This window comes from Mesocricetus auratus, unplaced genomic scaffold, assembly GCF_017639785.1.
Source record: "Mesocricetus auratus isolate SY011 unplaced genomic scaffold, BCM_Maur_2.0 Super-Scaffold_100027, whole genome shotgun sequence".
Taxonomy (NCBI): Eukaryota; Metazoa; Chordata; class Mammalia; order Rodentia; family Cricetidae; genus Mesocricetus; species Mesocricetus auratus.
The window spans coordinates 25,112,458-25,132,589 of NW_024429208.1; the positions used below are offsets into that span (position 1 = coordinate 25,112,458).

The 20,132-nt window shown below is 46.7% G+C and overlaps 1 protein-coding gene across 2 annotated transcripts in view; it reads right to left on the reverse strand.

Annotated features, from left to right (window-relative positions):
- The window catches only part of Sh3rf3 (SH3 domain containing ring finger 3), a 265,267-nt gene that overhangs the window by 6,920 nt on the left and 238,215 nt on the right, over positions 1–20,132 (reverse strand). For both annotated transcript variants that reach the window (XM_021227644.2, XM_005070858.4), the window contains one exon: positions 835–1,169. In XM_021227644.2, coding sequence (XP_021083303.1) covers positions 835–1,169 — 335 coding nt within the window. The remainder of the gene's footprint in view (positions 1–834; positions 1,170–20,132) is intronic.

Genomic DNA, 20,132 nt, shown 5'->3' on the forward strand with positions numbered 1-20,132 from the left:
AGGGTCCTCAAAGGTTGAGAACCCAGTACTCTGAGCCACAGTTGTATGGACATGTTTGCAGGGATCATTAACAAGCCCAAATCCAGGAAGGAAGGTTTGGTAGTCTGAATGTAATTGGCTCCCATAATCTCACAAGAAGTGGTATTATTAGGACGTGTGGCTTTGATGGTTGGGTATGGCCTTGTTGGAGGAACTATGTCACTATGGGAGTGGGCTTTGAAGTTTCCTATGCTCAGGATATTGCCCAGTGTCTCAGTCGACTTCCTGTTGCCTGTGAGATATAGGACTCTTTAGGTATGTCTGCCTGCATGCTGCCATGTTCCCCACCATGATAATGGACCGAGTCTCTAAAACTGTAAGCCAGCCCCCTCAATTAAATGTTTTCATTATAAGAGTTGCCATGGAGAGACACTCTTAGCCCAGATACGTGGAGGAGGGCGTAGACCCTCCCCCAAATGATGTGACAGACTTTGATGATACCCCATGGAAGGCCTCACCCTCCTTGGGGAGTGGATGGGAGGTGGAGTGGGGGTCAGTGGGGGACATGGGAGGATGGGAGGGAGAGGGAACTGGGATTGATATGTAAAATAAGATTGTTTCTAAATTAAACAACAAAAGAAAAGGTGTGATGGTCATGGTGTCTCTTCAAAGCAATAAGAACCCTAAGATGCAAGGCAGGCTGCGAATAAGAAATATACCCCAGGATCTGAGTAAAGGGGAATATATGATAAGCTTGACCCCTGGAGACTCCATTTTGCCCATCCCCAAGAAGGTTCCAGAACTCAGATGTTAGTCCTAAAGAGAGGGCACAGATAAAAGCCCTCATCTCCTTACCTCTCTCTGGGCAGTGGCTTTGGTTCAGGGCGGATGGAAGCCATGGACAGAGTTGCTTGCCGAGAAGGGGACAAAGAGAAATTCAGATCCAAGGAGCCAGCTTTTCTGTGCAGTGGCTCCAAGCCAATGGCTCCCTGCATCTCACTCTCTACGGGGCAGGAGCCTGCCCTGCCATGGACGGTCAATGGGGACACTTCAGGGCCCATGGCACCCTGCAGTGAGGTATCCATGGCCGACTGGGGGTCGTGGGTTGGAGATATAGATGGTGGGGAGCGTGACTTCTTCTTGGCAGATGCCCCAGCTAGCAGCTTCAGCAGTCCACTCTTCTTCTCCTTCTGCGGAAACACACACAGTTGAACCCGATGTGTTAGTGTCTCTGGGAGAACCGTCCTATGGAGACCTGTAAAGATAGTCCTGTAAATCTAGTCCAAGGAAGGGCAACCAAGACAAACCTGAGGATTTATTTTTCTTTACTGAAATCTGGAGTGTCCCCCAAGGCCAGGTCCATGGAAGGTTTGTAGGCTACAGATCCCCTAAAGCAGGACTCTCCATGACAGGACCCGTAGGCAACTTCATGGGTCTTGTTTGAGGAACCCAGTCAGTGTGACTGATTTGTACTGCAGGGGAGATGCCATAGTGGGGCCTCTCATGAATCTGGGCCTGGCTCTTCCAAGAGGAGTTCTAGACAGTCTCCATATCATCCTATGATTATTTTCTTTTTAATTAAAGAAAATTGAAGGACTTTTAGCCCAGCTTGGAGGGTAGTTATTCTACACAGGGCACCTAGACATACAGTCACTCATCCAAGGGATGTATGTATCTTTGGGAAAATTGGTTGAGAACCCTTGAACACTTAATCTTTCCTCCACACAAAAAGCAGTGGAGTAGGTATATATATGCATGCATGTGTGTGAGTGCATGTATATGCATGCATGTGAGTATATGTGTATACATGTGTGTGTGCATATACATATAATGTGTATAATATATATACATTGTATATATGATATAGGCATATATAGTATTTGTATAATATATGTATATAGTTGGTATAATATGTGTATATAGTTGTGTGTGTATATATAGTGTTTGTATAATCTGTCTATGTATAATATATGTATATGTATATATTGTGTGTACAATATGTATACATGTATGTATACATAGTATGCATGTGTATATATCGTGTGTATAATGTCTATGTACATATAGTGTGTGTATATAGTGTATATAATGTGTATGTATATATAATGTATGTAACACATATATAGCATGTATACTATATGTATCGTGTGTATGATGTGTGTATAATATGTGATTTCAAGTCTCATGTGTGCAATATCCCAGGTCTATATGGCCAGTAACTGAAGTGTGGTTATCTGAAGGCTTCTGTCTCTGCTGATGTGCAATATTTGGGGTGCTTGGTTGTCAGGGTGGCTACCTGGACAGTGATTCCCCACCTTCAGCATCCAGAGGGCCTTGCGCTCATACCTGGGCCCTTGAGCTTCCTTCTGAGCTCTGCACGTTCTCATGGTAAGTGATCAACAGAAGCTGCTCTGTTGGGAATGAGAACTAGAAAGAAGCCATCTACGGAGACTGACTAGAACTAACTACAGGACTGTGGAGAGGTTGGAATGCTGCAGGTCCAGAGACTAATTACCATGCCTTAGGCTAACTATATCCCCTACAACAGCCATTCCTTTCTGCCTCTGTGTCAGATCCACATCCCATGACTAATAGATGAAAACCTTTTGGAATCTGTTAACTTAGCAGACTACTAGCTTCCACCAATCCGAAGGCCAAGGATGCCATCTTAGACCTATAGAAAACCACCTGTCTCATATACTCACTAATATAGTTTAAACTTACCTTGATCTATGACTTTCTTTGCTTGATAAGATTATAAAACTTAAGAAACTGCTTCCACATTGGAACATGAACTTTAGGATCATCTAAGTCTGTGGTTCTGGACTTGGTCATTCAAAATGACCAGTATAGACCATCTCTTATTCCCTTTAATTTGAGAGCTGGTGTTTTTTTTGTTGTTTTTGTTATTTATTTATTTATTTTTTGCATCAACAGTATCTAGTCATGGAAGTCTCAGGATCCCCTACTTAGAGGACATCATAGAAAGATACCCCCCAGCCAGTTATGACTCGTGTTACACCCTCCCTCCATACATGGCTCAGCCAGTTACCACTCAATGTTACACCCTCCCTCCATACATGGCTCAGCCAGTTACCACTCAATGTTACACCCTCCCTACATACATGGCTCAGGACTCCCTGAGTTGCTTTTCTTCCTTCCTGCACATGTCAGTACCAGAGTGGGGCCAGGGACACTTAAAGCCAAACTGCTCCTGCAGCCACATAGCCTAGCTTCCCCCAAGGCCTGGATTTCTTGTGTATTGTGCCAGGCCCTGGGAGATGTCTGGGAAAGGGAAAATGAAATCTTAGTCATTGGTTATATACATGCTCAGTGGGAGCATTTACCATGCTGTCTGGGGGCGTAAGGTGTAGTGTTGACAAGCTGGTGTATACACAGACCATCCTGGTGGTACAGTCAGAGAGGGGTTGTTCACGGGACAATCATTGGAAATGGCAATGAGGATAAAGGGTAGAGGGAATGCAGTCATTCAGATGGCTTGCCCTGGTCAGGAATGGAAGGACTACAGGGTCTGAAGAAGGGGTAGGCTCCCAATAAAGGAGAGCAGAGCTTCCTAATGGGGTGATCTTGCCCAGAGAGGCCAGGGGGCAAAATCTGAGACTGTATGAATGGTCCATATGGGCTGCTCAGTGTCCTCCAGCACACCATCACACATTCCAGAAGCTGTAATAATGGGCCCATGATGTGAGGGAAACAGGGACCATCCAGGTGTCTAGACTAAGTCTATCACTTATTCTGAAAGTGTGGCCCTCCAGTGTGGCAGGAGGAATCCAGTGGCCAGCAAAGGCCCTGCTGTATCTCCTCCTCCCACACCCTTGGCCATCTCTGTTTCTTCACCCCCTGGGTTACCATTCCACGTCCTTTCCAGCTCCCCTCTGGAATACAAGCTTTGGAAGGGGAGGGGTATTTCATTTTGTTTACCACAGCAACACTGGACCTAATGTAGTGCCTGGAACATAGCAGGCACTCAATACCTGTGCATATAATGAACAGAGATCAGCACCAGAGTTATTAGAACGCCTGAATAAAGAACACACTTGCAGACATTCACAAGGCACTCCAGGCTGCAGAGCCTTGGTATCATGTGCAGTGAGCAGGAGGAAGACAATGTCCTTGCAGCCTCAACCCATACCCCTGAGATTATTGGTGATGGCATCCAGCTATAATGGTATATACTGGGAAGGGACAGGGTGGATACATGTGTGGGTAATTTTCCTGTCTCAGTTCTTCAGGATTAAATGTGACTGACGATTTTTCTGAATTTAACTTGGACAAACACTGATATTTTGAATGGAGAAATTTCTCCAAAATGTTTGCCTTCCAGAGTGGAATTCTGCCAATGCTTGCAGCATCTAGTAATCCCTTTGCTGTGGAGTCCCTCAGAATAGCAGCTACCACGCCTGGGCGATTCATGGAATATGGTGGCAGATGTTCTAAGCGCTTCTCTGGGAGTCATCACATATGACACAGATAGAATTAACCAAGAGGCACTTTGCTATAGGTGGTGGGGACAGATTCATGACTCAGTTTCGGGGGTGCCATAGGGGAGATGACAGATCTCACAGAAATAGTCTGGACTAGGGGTTTGTTTAAAAAGGATGGACTGTGGGGTTTCTTCTGCACAGTGAATAAATTAGAGAATGAGCCTGGCAAGATGAGAATTCCATGTCTCTAACACAGTCATTCTTGATGCTTGGAGTCCATCTGATCCCTTCTGGAATTAGATCACTTATCCCGGCAGCATCTCTGTGTGGCCAAGATCCAATCAGAGGGGACCAAAGCATCTGCATCTCTGTGTGGCCAAGATCCAATCAGAGGGGACCAAAGCATCTGGCCAGGGCAAAGAGCTGGAGGGGAGTGGACTGAGTCAGGCTGGGGGTTTCAGCTGGAGGTGTGGTCAGAAGCTCCAGTTATCAAGATTTGCATATGAAAACATTTCTCCCTCTAGAGCAGTGGTTCTCAACCTGTGGGTTGCCTAAGACCATCCCCCATATCAGATATTTACATCACTATTCATAACAGCAAAATTACAGTGATGTTGTAACAATGAAAATAATTTTATGGTTGGGGGTCACCACAACACGAGGAATGGTATTAAGGGTCACAGATTTAGGAAGGTTGATGATCATTGCTCTAGAGTCTTGGAAGGGAGCTAAATGAGAACTTCTGAGAAAATATTGTATGCACATGTCTAGGTGTGGGTGGGCGCGCGTGCGCACACACACAGTACATATATGCTCATGCTTGCACATGCACATTGCGCATATATGTGCACACTTACACATACACACTGTGCACACTTAAACTTGGATACACACATCCTCTTAATCTAGTTACCACCTGTGCATGGCTCAGCAGGCCTGAGTTCAGTCCCCAGCATCCACATAATGACTCATCTCTATCAAACTCCAGTTCCAGCGGATCTGACACCTTTCTCTGGCGTCCACAGGCATGGGCATACACTTGGTACACACATACATGCAGACACAACAGCACACATATAAAATAACAAAAATAAGAGAATCACCACTTGGAACTCCAACATTAAGAGATTGGGGTGGGAGCTAGGGATGTAGTGGGGGGAGCACTTAGCTAATATGCATAAACACCCAGATTCATCTCAAGCACTTCAAAGGATTTCTCATGTTTATTGGTATTGCACTGTAAGACACAGAAATGTTAAAATATTATTTTGGATTCTGATTAAGATCGAAGCCTTCTTAATGCCTTTATTTCGTGTTGTCCCTGTATAAAAATGCAGCTAGAGGACACAGACACTTAAAGCTAAAAGACTCGTTGCTGAAGGGCCAATCAGAATGATTGGAAATTCTCACAAGGACAGGATTTTGTGTTTAAAAATCAAGATTAAACTTTTCGGTACACTATGCATTTCACTAAAATTCATTCATTTAGCTCCTTTTGCTTTTTTTCAAAAGACATTTTGCTATGTAGCCCAGGCTATTCTAGAACCTGCAATCCTCATGCTAGAATTATGTCCTCACCACTATAACTACCATGAATACACACACACACACACACACACACACACACACACACACACACACAGTGTCACCCTCTTTGTGCAGTGGCAACATGTTGGTTTCATACATGTGTGTGTGTATTATATGTTATATGCACACATATACTGTTTATTCTGCTGGGGATGAAACTTGCATACACCATGCAAATGTTACTACTAGCTAAATCTCCAGGCAACTTCCTTTATTAAGCCATGTAATGGAGGTAGCCAGGATACCACCTCCCACAAATAGATTTGCCATAGAATTCTTTTGCCGAAGTATTTTTAACTTGGATCATCTGGGTACATAGTGAACACTGACCTGATGACTGTTGCAGGAGACAGACAGCTACAGACAACCCGCCCCAATGGCCTACTGATTGAGAGGGTGTCTGGAAATGTCCTCGCTCCTGTTCTAAACTCATTTTGCTTCTTTCACACACTGCTGAGTCAAACTGATGAGTTATTCAAGATTCAGGATGGGGGTTGGCACAGAGTCAGTCAGGGACTCTTCCCTGCCACATAGGCAGAGTGAGGTCCAGATAACCCAGGAAATCCTCAGCCTGCACTTGCAAGTCACTGGTACAAGCGAATGATCATACAGTCTAGTGCTGGTGATCTTAGTAATATGATGCTGATAACTCGTTAATTCTGATAATAAAGGAACGAGGGGAATCGCTGCTTTTCATTCTGCCAGGTGCTTCTGAAGGCATTTCTGTGAGCTGGGACTGAGAATGGTCTCAGGTCAAAGATACTCAGGTTGTATTTTGACCTTGGTGACCTTTTGAGAACCTGCAGATTATCAAGGAAGCCCAGAAACAAGCCCCACTGCCCACCGCTGCCCAGGCTGCTGTAGGATCCCAGGGTGGGCAGGGGGGGGAAGCAAGCTGGACCAATATTTCAACTTTTGTTATGTGTTCTGTATTATCTGACTCACTGCTGTGAGCACGTGCTACTTTTTTTCACTTCAAGGGGAAAATGTGGAAAGGGAGAGGATTTTGCAAGCTGCTACTGTGAACACGATGGGAATAGTCGTGAACCAGAGAGAACTTCTGTTGTTAGCTTATAGAGCAGGAGTTGGTCCCCTATGAGGGGCAACTGGAAGAGGAAAGGGGTGGAGTGCTAGCTAGCTGCCATGGAGATAATAAGAGGGTGGACTACTAGGAAATGTGGTCCAGGATCAGAAGGTGTGGAAAGAGCAGACTTGAAAAGCAGATGCTTGCATTTCGGTGGTAGCTGCCAAGGGGCGTGGTGTCCTATAATGAGAAGGAAGGGGTTGCACACTTGGCACTTCAAGGGCTGCCCAAGATGCTCTCTAGTGGAGGTGAAGTTGTGGGGATGGAAGGAAGGTGATGCTTCTGGGGGAGCTGAGCAAACAGTGGAGGTGACAGTGACAGGATGGCTTATGGCTTAGGGAAGATGATATGGGGACAGCAGGCTGGAGACACCGAAGTAGAAGCCTCACCACTAGGTGGCTGACACAAAACCTTGCTCTCATACATAGTCCCCTATTGACTGTATGCTAACCCCATTCCGAGTCTACTGAATAACTCAACAGTTTGGCTGGCTGGGCAGACAGGAAGTGAAAGAAGCAAAATGCATTTAGAAAGGGGGTACGGTAACTCTCAGATGCCATCTCAATCTATAGGCCGTTAGGGTGGCAGAGGCAGGCAGAGGTCTGGCTTAGAGAAAAGAGAATATCTTATTAGCGGTGGGAACAACCTCAGAAAACCTGGGCAGATGCTAATGTGTAGGGAGGTGACACGAGACACAAAGCTGAGGCCCTAAGAAGCCTGGAGACCAGGTACAAGGGCAAATGGAGACATGGCATCCTCATCCTTTCTTTGGCTCCAAGGCACAAACCTCCATTATGTCTGGAAACCTTGCTGTCGAGATGGGGTTGGGAGAAAGGGTAATTAAAAGCTCTGCCCTGCTAAAAGTTTAACGGAGAAAGAGCACAGTTCTGGCTCTGCATGAAAACACAGTCGCTAGAAGAGTAGAGAAGGTTTACAACAGCGTAAATATACAACGCGTTTTCTGAGAGGGCAGAGAAACAGTTTCCATAATGGATAAAGAGACAGAAGTTAACAAGCTATTTAAAAGAGACAGAAAGGTTGGGTAGTGAGCTATCGGGATTAATTAATGTTTAATTTTAAACATTAAAACACACATTCAAAAAAATACTGCCTTGACAAAAGACAGAAGATGAGAAACACTGGTTCATAAAAAAAGGTGGGGGATGGGAGGCAGCAGTGAGCTGGCACACTCTAATTAGACTCCAGCCTCTCTCGTGGACGGGAGCTGGCTGCACTGTGTCGTTTTTCTTGCCTTGCCCAGGGTAGTCTTTGCTCAGTGGCTTGCTGCCTGCTGCGTGGTGTTGGACACCTTGGGGAGTGGAAAGGACAGATGACAGGCTGTTATTGGTCCTTCAAAGAACTATGTTGGAGAGGCAGCTCTGCAGTTAAAGAGCACGGGATGCTCTTGCAGAGGATACAGGTTTGGTCTAATCACTCACATGGAGGCTCGCCACTATCTGCAATTCTAGTTCCAGGGAATATGTCAGCCTCTTTTGGCCTTGTTTTTGTTGTCTGCCGGTGGCACATTAGGCAAAACAGTCACACTCATAAAATAAAGATAAATCTTTTAAAAGAGAAAGAGAGCGAGAACCACACACATTGTGATCTGAGCAGTTAGCTGGACTCAGAACAAAGAGTGAAATGAATGCTGCCTTCTCTTGAGCCTGGGTCTAGGAGCAGGTCTGGAAGATCAGCCAAGTCCAACAAGGCGTGGAGGACCCTGTGAGGAGTGAGGAGCTCTCCCCGGGAAGGAGGGTGGGGACTCAGGAAGATAAATTCTGATGGCTGCTGTGGCCTGTGAGAACCATGCGGTGCTGTGGTAGCTTGGGAGTAGGATGGAACTGGATATCCATGTCATTTACTGGTTGGCTGATAGCAAACTAGTTACCCATTCTTATCCTCCATTTCCTTATATGTAAAATGAAACATGATTATCTAAGCAGAAAAATGATACTGGAAATATTTGAGCGCTTCCCATGAGCCAGGTCCTTTTAAGCTTTGGCCATATATTAGTTCCCTGGGTTTTATTTTGTCTTCTTTTTGGTGTGTGTGTGTGTGTGTGTGTGTGTGTATGTGTGTGTGTGTGTATGTGTGTGTGTGTATGATATGCCCATATGTATGTGGGTGTATGAACCAATGTGTATTTATGTGGAAGGACCATGCCCCTCTCTCCGTCCCTTTTCCCTGTCTCTTTTAAAAAATAGGTGCTGAGGATCCTGAGAACTTGGGGGGGTGTTCTCATGGTCGCTTAGCAACCTCTTTACCCATTGAGTCATCTACTGTAGCTCACCTTAGAAGCCTACAGGAGGAAAGGAGGGTTTGGGAGAGCAAACAGTAGGCACAGACTGATGAACTAGAAAGTTGTACAACCTGGATTTGCCTCAGGATTTGCCGAGTCTATTTTAACTACGGCTCTAGTGACTTGCTGTGAAACCTAAATAAGTCAGTGTATGTCATCTCATGATAGGGCTGGGTTAATCCAATTTGTTTGTGTGACAGAATACCAGAGGCTGAGTAGTATATGAAGAAAAGAGACTTGCTAAGCTCACAGTAGTAGAGGCTGGAAGCAGGTGGGCCCATCGGCTCTGCCCCTGGAGAGGGCCTCATGATTGATCATCAGGATGGGTGCATGGGGGAGGGGGAGGAGCACACGGCAAGCTAGGAATCCAGAAAGACTCTAGGAGCCAAGCTGCCATTTTTAAACCTTGGGGAGCTAAGGTCCCTTAAATACCACACTAGCCCCTTGGGAGGGCAGCACTCTCCGTGATGTCACACCAGCTCAAAGGGCCTCCATCTCATCATCACCACAATGAGAACCATGCTGCCACACTTGGCCCTTTCAGTAGCAGGTATTCATAAGCGACAGGCATCCGGCACTGTTCCAGTTTGCAGCCGACAGGCTACGGGGTGCAAATACAGAATGAGTCCAAGCGCCTCGCTCCACATTCTCACAGGTTTTCAACACCTGTGAAACAGCAGCTTCACCACTTAGTCACGAACCTTACCGCACCGAAAACACCGCAACGCCCCGAGTCTCCTCAGGTGGAGCAGAGGAAACTGCTTGACTCGCAGCCAGCATCGGAAAGGGCTGGGCTGCTGCCCACTCTCAGTCCAGGAGCTAGTGTGACTCCGATCTGAGGTGATGCATGCCAGAGCATTTCGCTAGGCATCTGGTGCCTCTGCCAGCACTTCTATTATCACAAGCTGGATGGGAGGAATTACAGCGCACTTAGCCTATTTTAATTTTTAGAGCGTTCATATCTTCTTTAAGTAACTTGACCAAAATGCTGAACAGAAACAACTCAGATGGAGAAAGCTTTACCTTGGTTCCCTGGTTCAAAACCTTGAGTGCGATATTGCTTGAACAGAACATCATGGAAGCAGGAGCTGTGGTGATGGGCTGGCCTTTTCTTTTCTTTTTTCTTTTTTTTTCTTGTTGGACAAACAGCAGAGAACGAGGACCACAGAAGGGGCTAGAGTGACAAAGCCTTAGCACGCTCAGTGACCTGCTTCCTCCAACTGTGCCTCACCTGCCTTCCACCACCTCCTAGTGGGGCTACCACACGAGAAGTCTATTGAGGGATTGCTCCTTTTATGAGGTCAGAAACCTCATCATTTAACTGTCTGAAAATAAGATTACAGGATCTGTGGAGGAGTGCTTCGCTGATTCCCTCAGCATTTCTTAATCTAATCAGGGCTGTATTAAAAATGATTCTAGCCAGGAAATGAACCTGGGATCTCCCACATACTAGGCAAGCGCTCTACCACTGAGCCACACAGCCTTAATGGCAGCATGTCTAGTTTAGTCACCTCGAAAATGGAGTAAATAGTTAAACATCTCTTGAGAGTGTTGATGCTGCTTTATGTTATTGTCTGTCAGACATTCAGCCAAGATTGATTAGTTTATGTAAAAACAAAACAGCAGCAGCAACAACAAAAACCATGCAAGGGGCTGGAGAAATGGATCAGCAGTTAAGAGCACATGCCGTTCTTCCAGAGGACCCTGGTTCAATTCCCAGCACTCACATAGCAGCTCACAAGAATCCATAACCCCTCTTGGTGTTCATTGGTACTGGGCTCACAGGTGGTACATAGACATTTGCAGGCAGATCACCCATACACATAAAATAAGATAGCACACCCATTTTATTAGTGTGCAAATCTGCTTTTGCTTTTAACAAATGGTATAGTTATATGTATAACAGAATTGTTTGAAAATAAATTTACCATTTATGATCATTGAAAAAAATGAAATAAATAGAACTCAATACTCAGCTGCTACCTATGATCCTTTGGAAAGCTCTACAGACAAGGACCTTCTCCAAGTCTTTCCAACAGCACAGTGTGAACCAGTTACAGAGGATGTCCCAGAAGCCCCAAACCTGAATGGGTGGGAATGCTGCAAGAAACAGCTACAAGACATAGCTCCTTCTAGGTCTTGTTCAATCTTGGGATGCTGGTGGACGCACTGAGCATCCTTCCAGCTATCAGCACCCACAGAACATATGGTAACAAGATGGTGCCTGGAACTTGAGTACCTGAAAGACAAGAGGTACAGCCCTCAGTAGGGCTCTTGACCCCATGACTGGATGTCTCTGGGGCATGACATCTGGGTCACCTCTCCACCAGGGTGCCACCTCTTTCTAGTTTCCCATGCTAGAGTTGCTTGTTTTGCCTTCAACTTTCTGATCATCCCCTTGGTTCCTTTGCCACGCCAGGTTGGGCACATTTCTCAGGCCCTCTGCCCTGATACTGACATCCCTTCACATGAAGCCTCAGCACAGGCTTGGCTCCTCACCCCCTCCCCTTTCTGATAGGACTGATTGTCTCTCTCTCCCGTGTCTCACGTGAACTGTAGGTTTTACAGCTACATTTCTATATTAGCATCTCGTAGATGTTAATATAGAAGTCACACAAATAAAACCCACTGAAATGGGCTCCAATAAGTCTCCTTCTATCCACCCCCAGCTAGAGAGAGGCCAGAGATGTGAACATCCTTGGTCCTGGGTGAGTGGCCAGAGAACCCAGGGACAGATGAGAGAGAGGGTGAGGCGAAGATGGAAGGCGGAAGCTCATAGCCCACAAAGATCCCTATGTCCTTATACTGGCACAAGGCTTGCTGTCCCCTCTGTATTTTATAAAAACTGCAGGCTGTGGGTCTCAGCTTGGGCCCTCCCTCCAGTGACACTGATGGATGACGTGCTGGCATGACCATCAGGCTGCCCTGGGTGGGGCAGAAGTGACAATGGAGTCTAGCACACGGAGTATTTGGACCTTTAATAAGTTAAGCTAGGTTCTGAAAGTCAAGGCTCCGAGACACTGGTCTTTCTAATGAACTCTGAAGGGTGCCTGGGCTTGCCTTGAGCCTCTCTTGGGCACATGTGAAGAGACTGTGTGAGTAACCACCGGGCTCTGAAGGAACTGGCATCACAGCCCTGATCCTGGCTGCATGCTCATGTCACGCCTTGAGGACTGACCCAGAGGACATAAGCACTCAGACCTCCATCAGGACACAGTGTTCACACCTTCTGCCCTGCAGAAAAAAAAGGAAGGGTAGACCAGACAGATTGACACCTTTCCTCATTATTTCCTTTCCTCTTGGACCCATGGGCCATTTTGGTTGGACTCTGCTACTTTAAACAGTAACCTGACTCTTCCGAGCCTCAGTTTCATCAATGTAGAAGAATAGTAATAACTTACATGACCCAGGAGGGTACCATAGAGCCCTACTGGACTCATACGTGTGCGGCATGGCACACCCGGGAGAGTCCACACTTCACCTATGTGCATATCGCCATCAGTACGGTTACTTCACAAGGTCTTGGCACCATGACAATGTGGACATAAGGCTCCATCCTCTGCAGGAAACACGGTGTGGGTGGTACTTAGTCATCTCTCCACACTTGGCTTTTACTATGCTAGATAGGAAATGATCACTTGTACTCCGAGCCAGAGGAAGAGTTGGGACATGGAGTTTTCCTCAGACCCATGGCAAAGGTAGCAGCATGGCTTCCAGAACCTGGAGCAGAGGCAAACATTCCAGGGTGTGCTTCTCCCTCAGTCACAGGCCTGCCAGGAACTTAAATGAGAATGTCTTGGGAGGGGTCGCAGGCCAGGTTCTTTTCAGTTCTTGTGTTGGTATCAGGGCGTGGGTGGGCATAGAAATGCAGAGTTGGGAGTGGAGTCTCAATGTGGTTCACTCCCCTCCACAAACATTAAGAAACTAGTTAATTTATTTGAGAAATGGGGAGCCACATTATGGAGCTCTGCTGAATGGACAGCAGGGATGAGGTCAGCCCTGTTCAGTCCGGTGGAATCTGGAGGCAAGACTCCCCAGGAAGGACAGAGGCAACAGATTTCATTTCCACACTGCATTAAAAACATTGAACACCACCTGGTCAGCTTGCAGAGCTCAAGAGACTCCACAGCGCTTAGCCCTCTCCAGGGAAGAGGGGTGGGATGGCTGTGAGAGCCCAAACTCGTTGATGGTATCAAGGAAACAGTGTCTACCAAACACAACAGGGCTGCCATGTGAATTTACAGCAATTGTGGCAGTATATATACGCAAGGCCTGCAGAAACTCCAGGCAGACAATATCCCAGGTCGAGTGGGGCCGGGGGTGGCAGTGGGTGAACACAGCATCTCACCACTAACTACAGAGACAGAGTCAGTTTCTTTAGTGATGCGACTGCTGGTAGGACAAACACACATCAGGGCAGGCCCTGTTCCCAGGACTAGCCGGACAACATAAGCTGGACTCCATAGGACAAGAAAAGCAAAGAAGGGATCTCAATGTCTGGTGGGAAGGCATGGGAGGAGATGCGGCACTTGAGTGACTATGTTCAAGATATGTCGTGAGAAATTAATAAAAATATTGCTTAGAAAACATTGAACCCAAGAGAACTGTAATAACTATGAGAACACTGAAGGAAACTGTGACATTCTAGAGCTAAGAGGGCACTAAGAAAATGTGCTACAATCTGTTTTCTAAATATGGCCCAATACTGTTTCCCAACTCATTCACGTCCTTACGGAGGGACCTTGGTGCTCCCCTTAGCTAGTGCGCCTCTGAGGTAGAGCACAGCAGGAACACAGCCACATGTCAGAACAGCCACACACCTGCTCTAGAACATGGGTGCCATGACACAGGCGGGCCTTCTGACGTGGTGCAGTTGGGACTCTAGCCAGAGGAGGAATGGGTTGCTGAACGCCATCAGAATGTATGCCTCCAGAGGCCCCCTGGCCTGGCCTTGACCACAACAGCCCTGCAGACCTCTTAGCTGAAGTCTAGACACTATGGAGCGGTGAAGATGCCCAGGTGCGCTCTGGCCCAAAGTCTAACCTACAGAAGCCATGAACACGGTGAGGCGACAGCTTTAGGGTGACTGGCTGTGGAGCAAAGGACAGGAGCTGACAGTGATACTTCCCATGAGATTTCCTGGGGCCAGGGTGGACCTGCATGGTGAGCTTCTTGGCACTACTGGCCTGAGTCCAACTATTTTACGATCTTACCATGAGTGCCATGCATCGCCAGCCTCTCTCTCTCATACATCCCGCATTTCTGATAAGTGAACGTAGGAGGGCAACACAGAAGTACATCCTAACAGACTTTCTTGGAAATATTTCTACAGAAATATTGGAAACATGTATAATTGAAGGCATGCAGTCATCCAAATAATAGATGAGGATTCTGCAAGGGAAGATGACAAGAAGTCAGTGAGTTCTAGATACTAAGTACACTCAAACCGACCAGCAGGGTCACAGAGATCAACAAGACAGCATTTGACACCGATGGTGTGGCTGAAAGCTAAGAGGATTGATCTTAATTTCAGGCTTAACCAGGAATTGAGGTAGAAGGATTTGGGGGCATTTTACTTTTTGAGACAGGGTCTCACTATGTAGTTCTGGAACTTACTATGTAGACCAGGCTGCCCTCAAACTCAAAGACTGCCTCTGCCTCCCAAGTGCTGGGATTAAAGGCAGGCACTATTAAGCCTAGTGCCATAGAAGGATTTTATTGTAAAGACACACACTTCAGATAGTCATTGGTTACAATTCCAAATAATAAGAGCTTGAGGGAGAGAGGGAGGGGGGAGGAGAGAGGGAGGGGAGGAGAAGAGGGAGGGGAGGGGATGAGTATGGGAAGAAGGAGGAGGAGAGCAATTAGAACGATCTCAATGAAAGTAAGCACTCTCCTTGACAAGGTCATTGGACCCTAAACATCGCAGCTGCTTCCTCTATAGCTGCCTTCAGCTTCCACTACAGTGTGGAGTCCCTGTGGTGTGTGACACATTAGGTAACAGTTCCAGTTTCCACAAAGTGCATGGCCATTCAGAGCCTAGTCTTTTCAGGTCCCTGCAGGAGGCTTGCAGAGAATGCAAGCCCCCTTCGGAGTGTATTAGACCCTCACTTCTGAGTCTTTGACATAAGCCCAGGTTAACCCACAGGCCCAGTATTTTGTGTTAGACTTAATTTAGGAATTTTCTGAAAGGTCTGCTGCTGTTTTCACCTCAGGGCTACCCAGGATTCACATGTGAGTTATCCAGTTCTTACCTCTTAGTTACTTAGCACCCCATCATGGGGGCATCTGGTACCTCCCTAGTTTCCAGAGTCTCACCTTCAGAATGTGCCCCAACTGTCAACTTGGTACTCACGTCAGCCTCTAAAACACTGTGCCAGCACCCCAGGGCATCCAGAGAACCCCTGACTTTGGAGTGTCAATGTACAGTCTTTTGTGGGGAAAGAAGACTTGCATAATTCAGACAATTTAAGTTGAAGGAAAAAACAAAACAAGGGCTGGAGAAGTGGCTCAGAGGTTAAGAGCACTGACTGCTCACCCAGAGGTCCTGAGTTCAATTCCCAGCAACCACATGGTGGCTCACAACCATCTACAAGTCAATCTGATGCCCTCTTCTGGCAGAACACTGTATATGTAATAAATAAATAAATCTTAAAAAGAACTGATTTCTCAAAAAAACAAAAACAAAACAAAACAAAACAAAACAAAACTCCACTGGGCCCTTTCTGGCCTTCACCACATTAATAATCTATTTCTAAAACTCTTATATTTTGGTAAGAACACTTGCCCTGAGATGGGCTCTTCTAGGAACCTTTTCTTTTTGCTGGGGACGGAGGCCAGATCCTTCTGCATACTCAGCCAGCCACATTCTCAACAGCTCCTACCAAAGCTCCTCGTGTACTATGTAGTAATTGCATGTGCTCTGGGTGCCACGCGACACAGCGGAGCTCTAGGATGCGCTTGTCAGTGAGCACAGAGTTTTATTTAAACAAGATGAGTGCATTTGAAAAAACTAAATTTTAGCCCACAGGTTTTTCTTACAGGTCAATGGCCCTTAAAAAGAGAAGGACTGAACTGGACAGAAATGATGAGTGGCCCAACACAATCACTACCAACATTATCCGGGGCGAGCCAGACCCTGGCCCTACACGCCAGTGTTTAACCATTGTGATAATTGTCTGGAGTTACTCTGAATTTTCACAGTGGAGGTTACAGCAATGTTCTACAGGCAAAGCACCCACACATATAAAATGAAAAGCAAGTAAATCTAAAACAAAATCATCTTGAATGCACGCACTGAAAACTGCATATATGTAACACACTGTGTCTTGACCATATCTACCTCACATGTCGTCTTCAATCTTCCCAAGGATGCGTCTCCATCACATCTCCTCCTAATTTAATTATCCTCTTTTAATTAATTATTTAAAGCCCACTGAATCCAATTAGCGCTACCCACATGTACCCACTGTCATACAGTCAGGTGTGCCAAGCTTATGCATGTTTTTAAACAGAGGGAAATGGGTTCCAACCAGAAAAGCAGCAGCAGGTGAATTTAGTACACACTGGGAAAGAGTGGACTCCGTGCCTGGGGCTAGCATTCCAGAGGCGGCAGTGACAAACTGAAGCTGTTATTGCCATTGGTACTTACTGCTGGTGCCCAGCATGCCAGGCACTCCAGGATGAAGGTGAAGTTTCTCCTTATCTTTGTGTGCTTCTCAAGGGAGTCTGATTCCAGGAAACACAATGCACACTCAATACAGGGCCACCAAAGTGCCTGTGAGAAAGGGCTGGGGTGGCACAACCCTGATGTCACCCATGGACCCTAGCCCGAACTATTGCCCTTTTCCGACATTTCATCTCGGACTGATCCTTAACTGGCAACTACTCTTAATACCACTTTAAGGAGCCATCACTATGGGGGTAACATGTGGTGGTTATTATCTCATTAAAATGATTAGGGAAGGACAGAAATGAAAAGAAGCCAAGCTATCAGGATCCAGACGCTCATGGGTACACACACTTCCGAGGCTGGCCTGCCCTGCTGTATGAGTCACCAACATAGGCCAGAGGGAATGTGGCATTCTTCCCAGACCAAGCAACAGATAGATGATCTGCACAGCTCCTGCCTCCCAGGGGATCAGAGATTGGGACTTCTGTTGTAGAACTGTCTTAGTCAAGGAGAAAGGCAGGAAGTTTAAGAAGTACTTCATAAAGAGGACAGGATGAGTTCTCTAAGCACTGTTCATTAGCTATCAAGTCCTTCCCCCTGGCTGTTCTGGACATCATTAGGTCTGTGCTGCTGGGTTCTCCGATACACTGTACTATCATAACCTTAGCCAACTGCCTGTCCTTTTCTGGGGTTCATGGTCAGAGTCAGCCCTATCTAGACTAGCCTATACAGCTCTGGGATAGAGCATGGAGCTAGGCTTGTTCTAAGAAGGTGCTCCATGATGGATAAATCATGAATGGACAGGCAAGGTACAACCACACTTACAGAGGGCAGTGTCTCTTCTGGGTGAATTCTGAGAACCGCATCAGAGAATGCACCATGACCAGTGATGGGGTCTTTAAGACAGGAAATTATCCTGGTACATATTAAATGTCAACTGGATCATTTGGGGAAAAGTCTCTTTTGAATACCTGTCTTTATTAAATTGGTATGTGGGCATGTGGGTAAGGGATTATCTTGACTACTAGTTGATACAAGAGGTCCAGGTACTGTGGTAGCACCATCCCCGGGCAGGTAGTCCTGGTAACTTAGAGAAGCCAGCCAGTTCCCACTCTGACTTTCCACAGTGAGAGGTTGTAACCAGAAGAGAACAAACCGTTTCCTATGAGTTGCTTTTGGTGAGTGTGTTTTATCACAGCCACAGAAAAGTAGCTGGAATGGGTGTGAGTCAGGGAGCCAGGCAGCGTGTGCTCGTCATACTGTGTCTTTACGCTGCAGATCTTACTTGCTTCCCACCCCGCCTGTCTTGACAGGAAAAGGAGTCCTCCTTTGTCATAGCCTTGGCTTGTAGTGACAAGGTCTCTAGATCCTTTGATGAAGAATGCCCTCAGCCTGTTTGGCACGGCCCTGCCATGGGGGGGGGGGCACACCTTTATAATTGCAAACGTACATTTGACTTGACTAACCACAACAGTCCTATGCTTGTCATTGGTCAAGATGGGCTCCACTATAACCTGTAATATATAATCCTCTGTTATGAAAGCAGTCCACACTGAACAGCTGCATACAGCTGGATAATGCACATCTGCTCACAAGCTCACCGCATCCGTTGCACATCCTGGAATGTGCTTTGAGCACCCTACATGTCTGTGTAGATGCAGACCCAGCAAAGATGCACACATAACTAAAGTTGCCTGATGATGAAAACCGACTCTAGCAGCACATATAAGGTGCTTCAGGAATCTGGCCTTGCTTTCTGGAATGTGGAGGGGAATGCAGTCTTCTGGCCTTTGTACATGTGTGAGCCTATGGTTGGTTTGTCAGTAGCATCCTGGCTGGGTTTTTCTGTGACATAATTGGGCTGTCCTGGTTCTGTTCCCACTGACAGTCTGCTGGATGGTCATTCATGGAGGAAATGCTATTGTTTTCAGGCAGCCTGAGCTCTGTGTTTTGGTGAAAGACCATTCGGCCTGTACACAGCGCCGCTCCCTGCCAGACCCCCTGAGAAAACATTAGCAGCAGATCCTTTCACAGAAAAGCCGCTCAGGTCATGACATCATGATACAGATTCTTATCCCAAAACACAGGAGTTAGTAGCCACAGAGAACCAAGCCTCAGGCTAAGCACCCAGGGCTCAGGGTACACAAGCCCTGTGTTTGACACAGTTGGATCTAGGCCCTGTCTCCCGGTCTATTGCTATCTGCCAGAAATATCCTGGGGTGGTGCCCTAAGAAGGAAACCCCCCTCACTCTTTCTCTCTCTCTTTCTCCTACCCTTCTCTCTTTCCTCTCTTTTCCTTCTTCTGTCCTCCCTCCCTCCCCCTCTTTCTATCCTCCTCCCTCCTCGTTCTCTGCCCCCATTCACCTGTGTGTATGTTGTAGAATGTAGCTGCTGCTACTTCTTCCTCATTTCTTGGGGTGGAGAAAAGGCACGACACGGCCCAAAAGATGAAGAGCTCCATTCTTGTCCCAGCAGAGGCTCGGAGTTGACCTCTCTCCCTAGCAATGCCACCTCAGCTTCCTAGACCAGATCTAGTCCCCGGTGTCCCTCTTAAAATCCTCGAACATGACATACTTCTGGTGCTTCCAAGAAACCACTGCTAGCTGAAAAGGAAGTTCCCCATGACAGCCACTGGGGATTATCAAAACTCATCAGCCAACTGCTCTAAATTCTACTTGTGCGGTTCTGCCAGGCAACCACACACCTTCTGCTTTCCAGGCACTGGAAACCTACTTCCTGGTCTCTCTGGGATCCAGTGGGGCCAGGCGGTCAGCTTGGATCAACAGATTGTGGGACACTTGTGAGCCAATAAGATATGTATCACTTTGGGATCATAATATCACCTGCTTGAGGGAAACCCTCCATTGCATCTGCATCCATACCCTGTAGTGGTGTTGGCAGCAGATGAGAGCTTGCATCCTGGGAGAAAGGGGAGGGACTAGCCACTCTAGCCACACTGTGGGAGAGGCTTGTTTTTGTGAGAAATGCAGTGGTATTTCAGATCCTCATGCCTTACTTTGTTGCATTACTGGCAGTGACATTTCCCTGAGTCACACAAGATGGTCT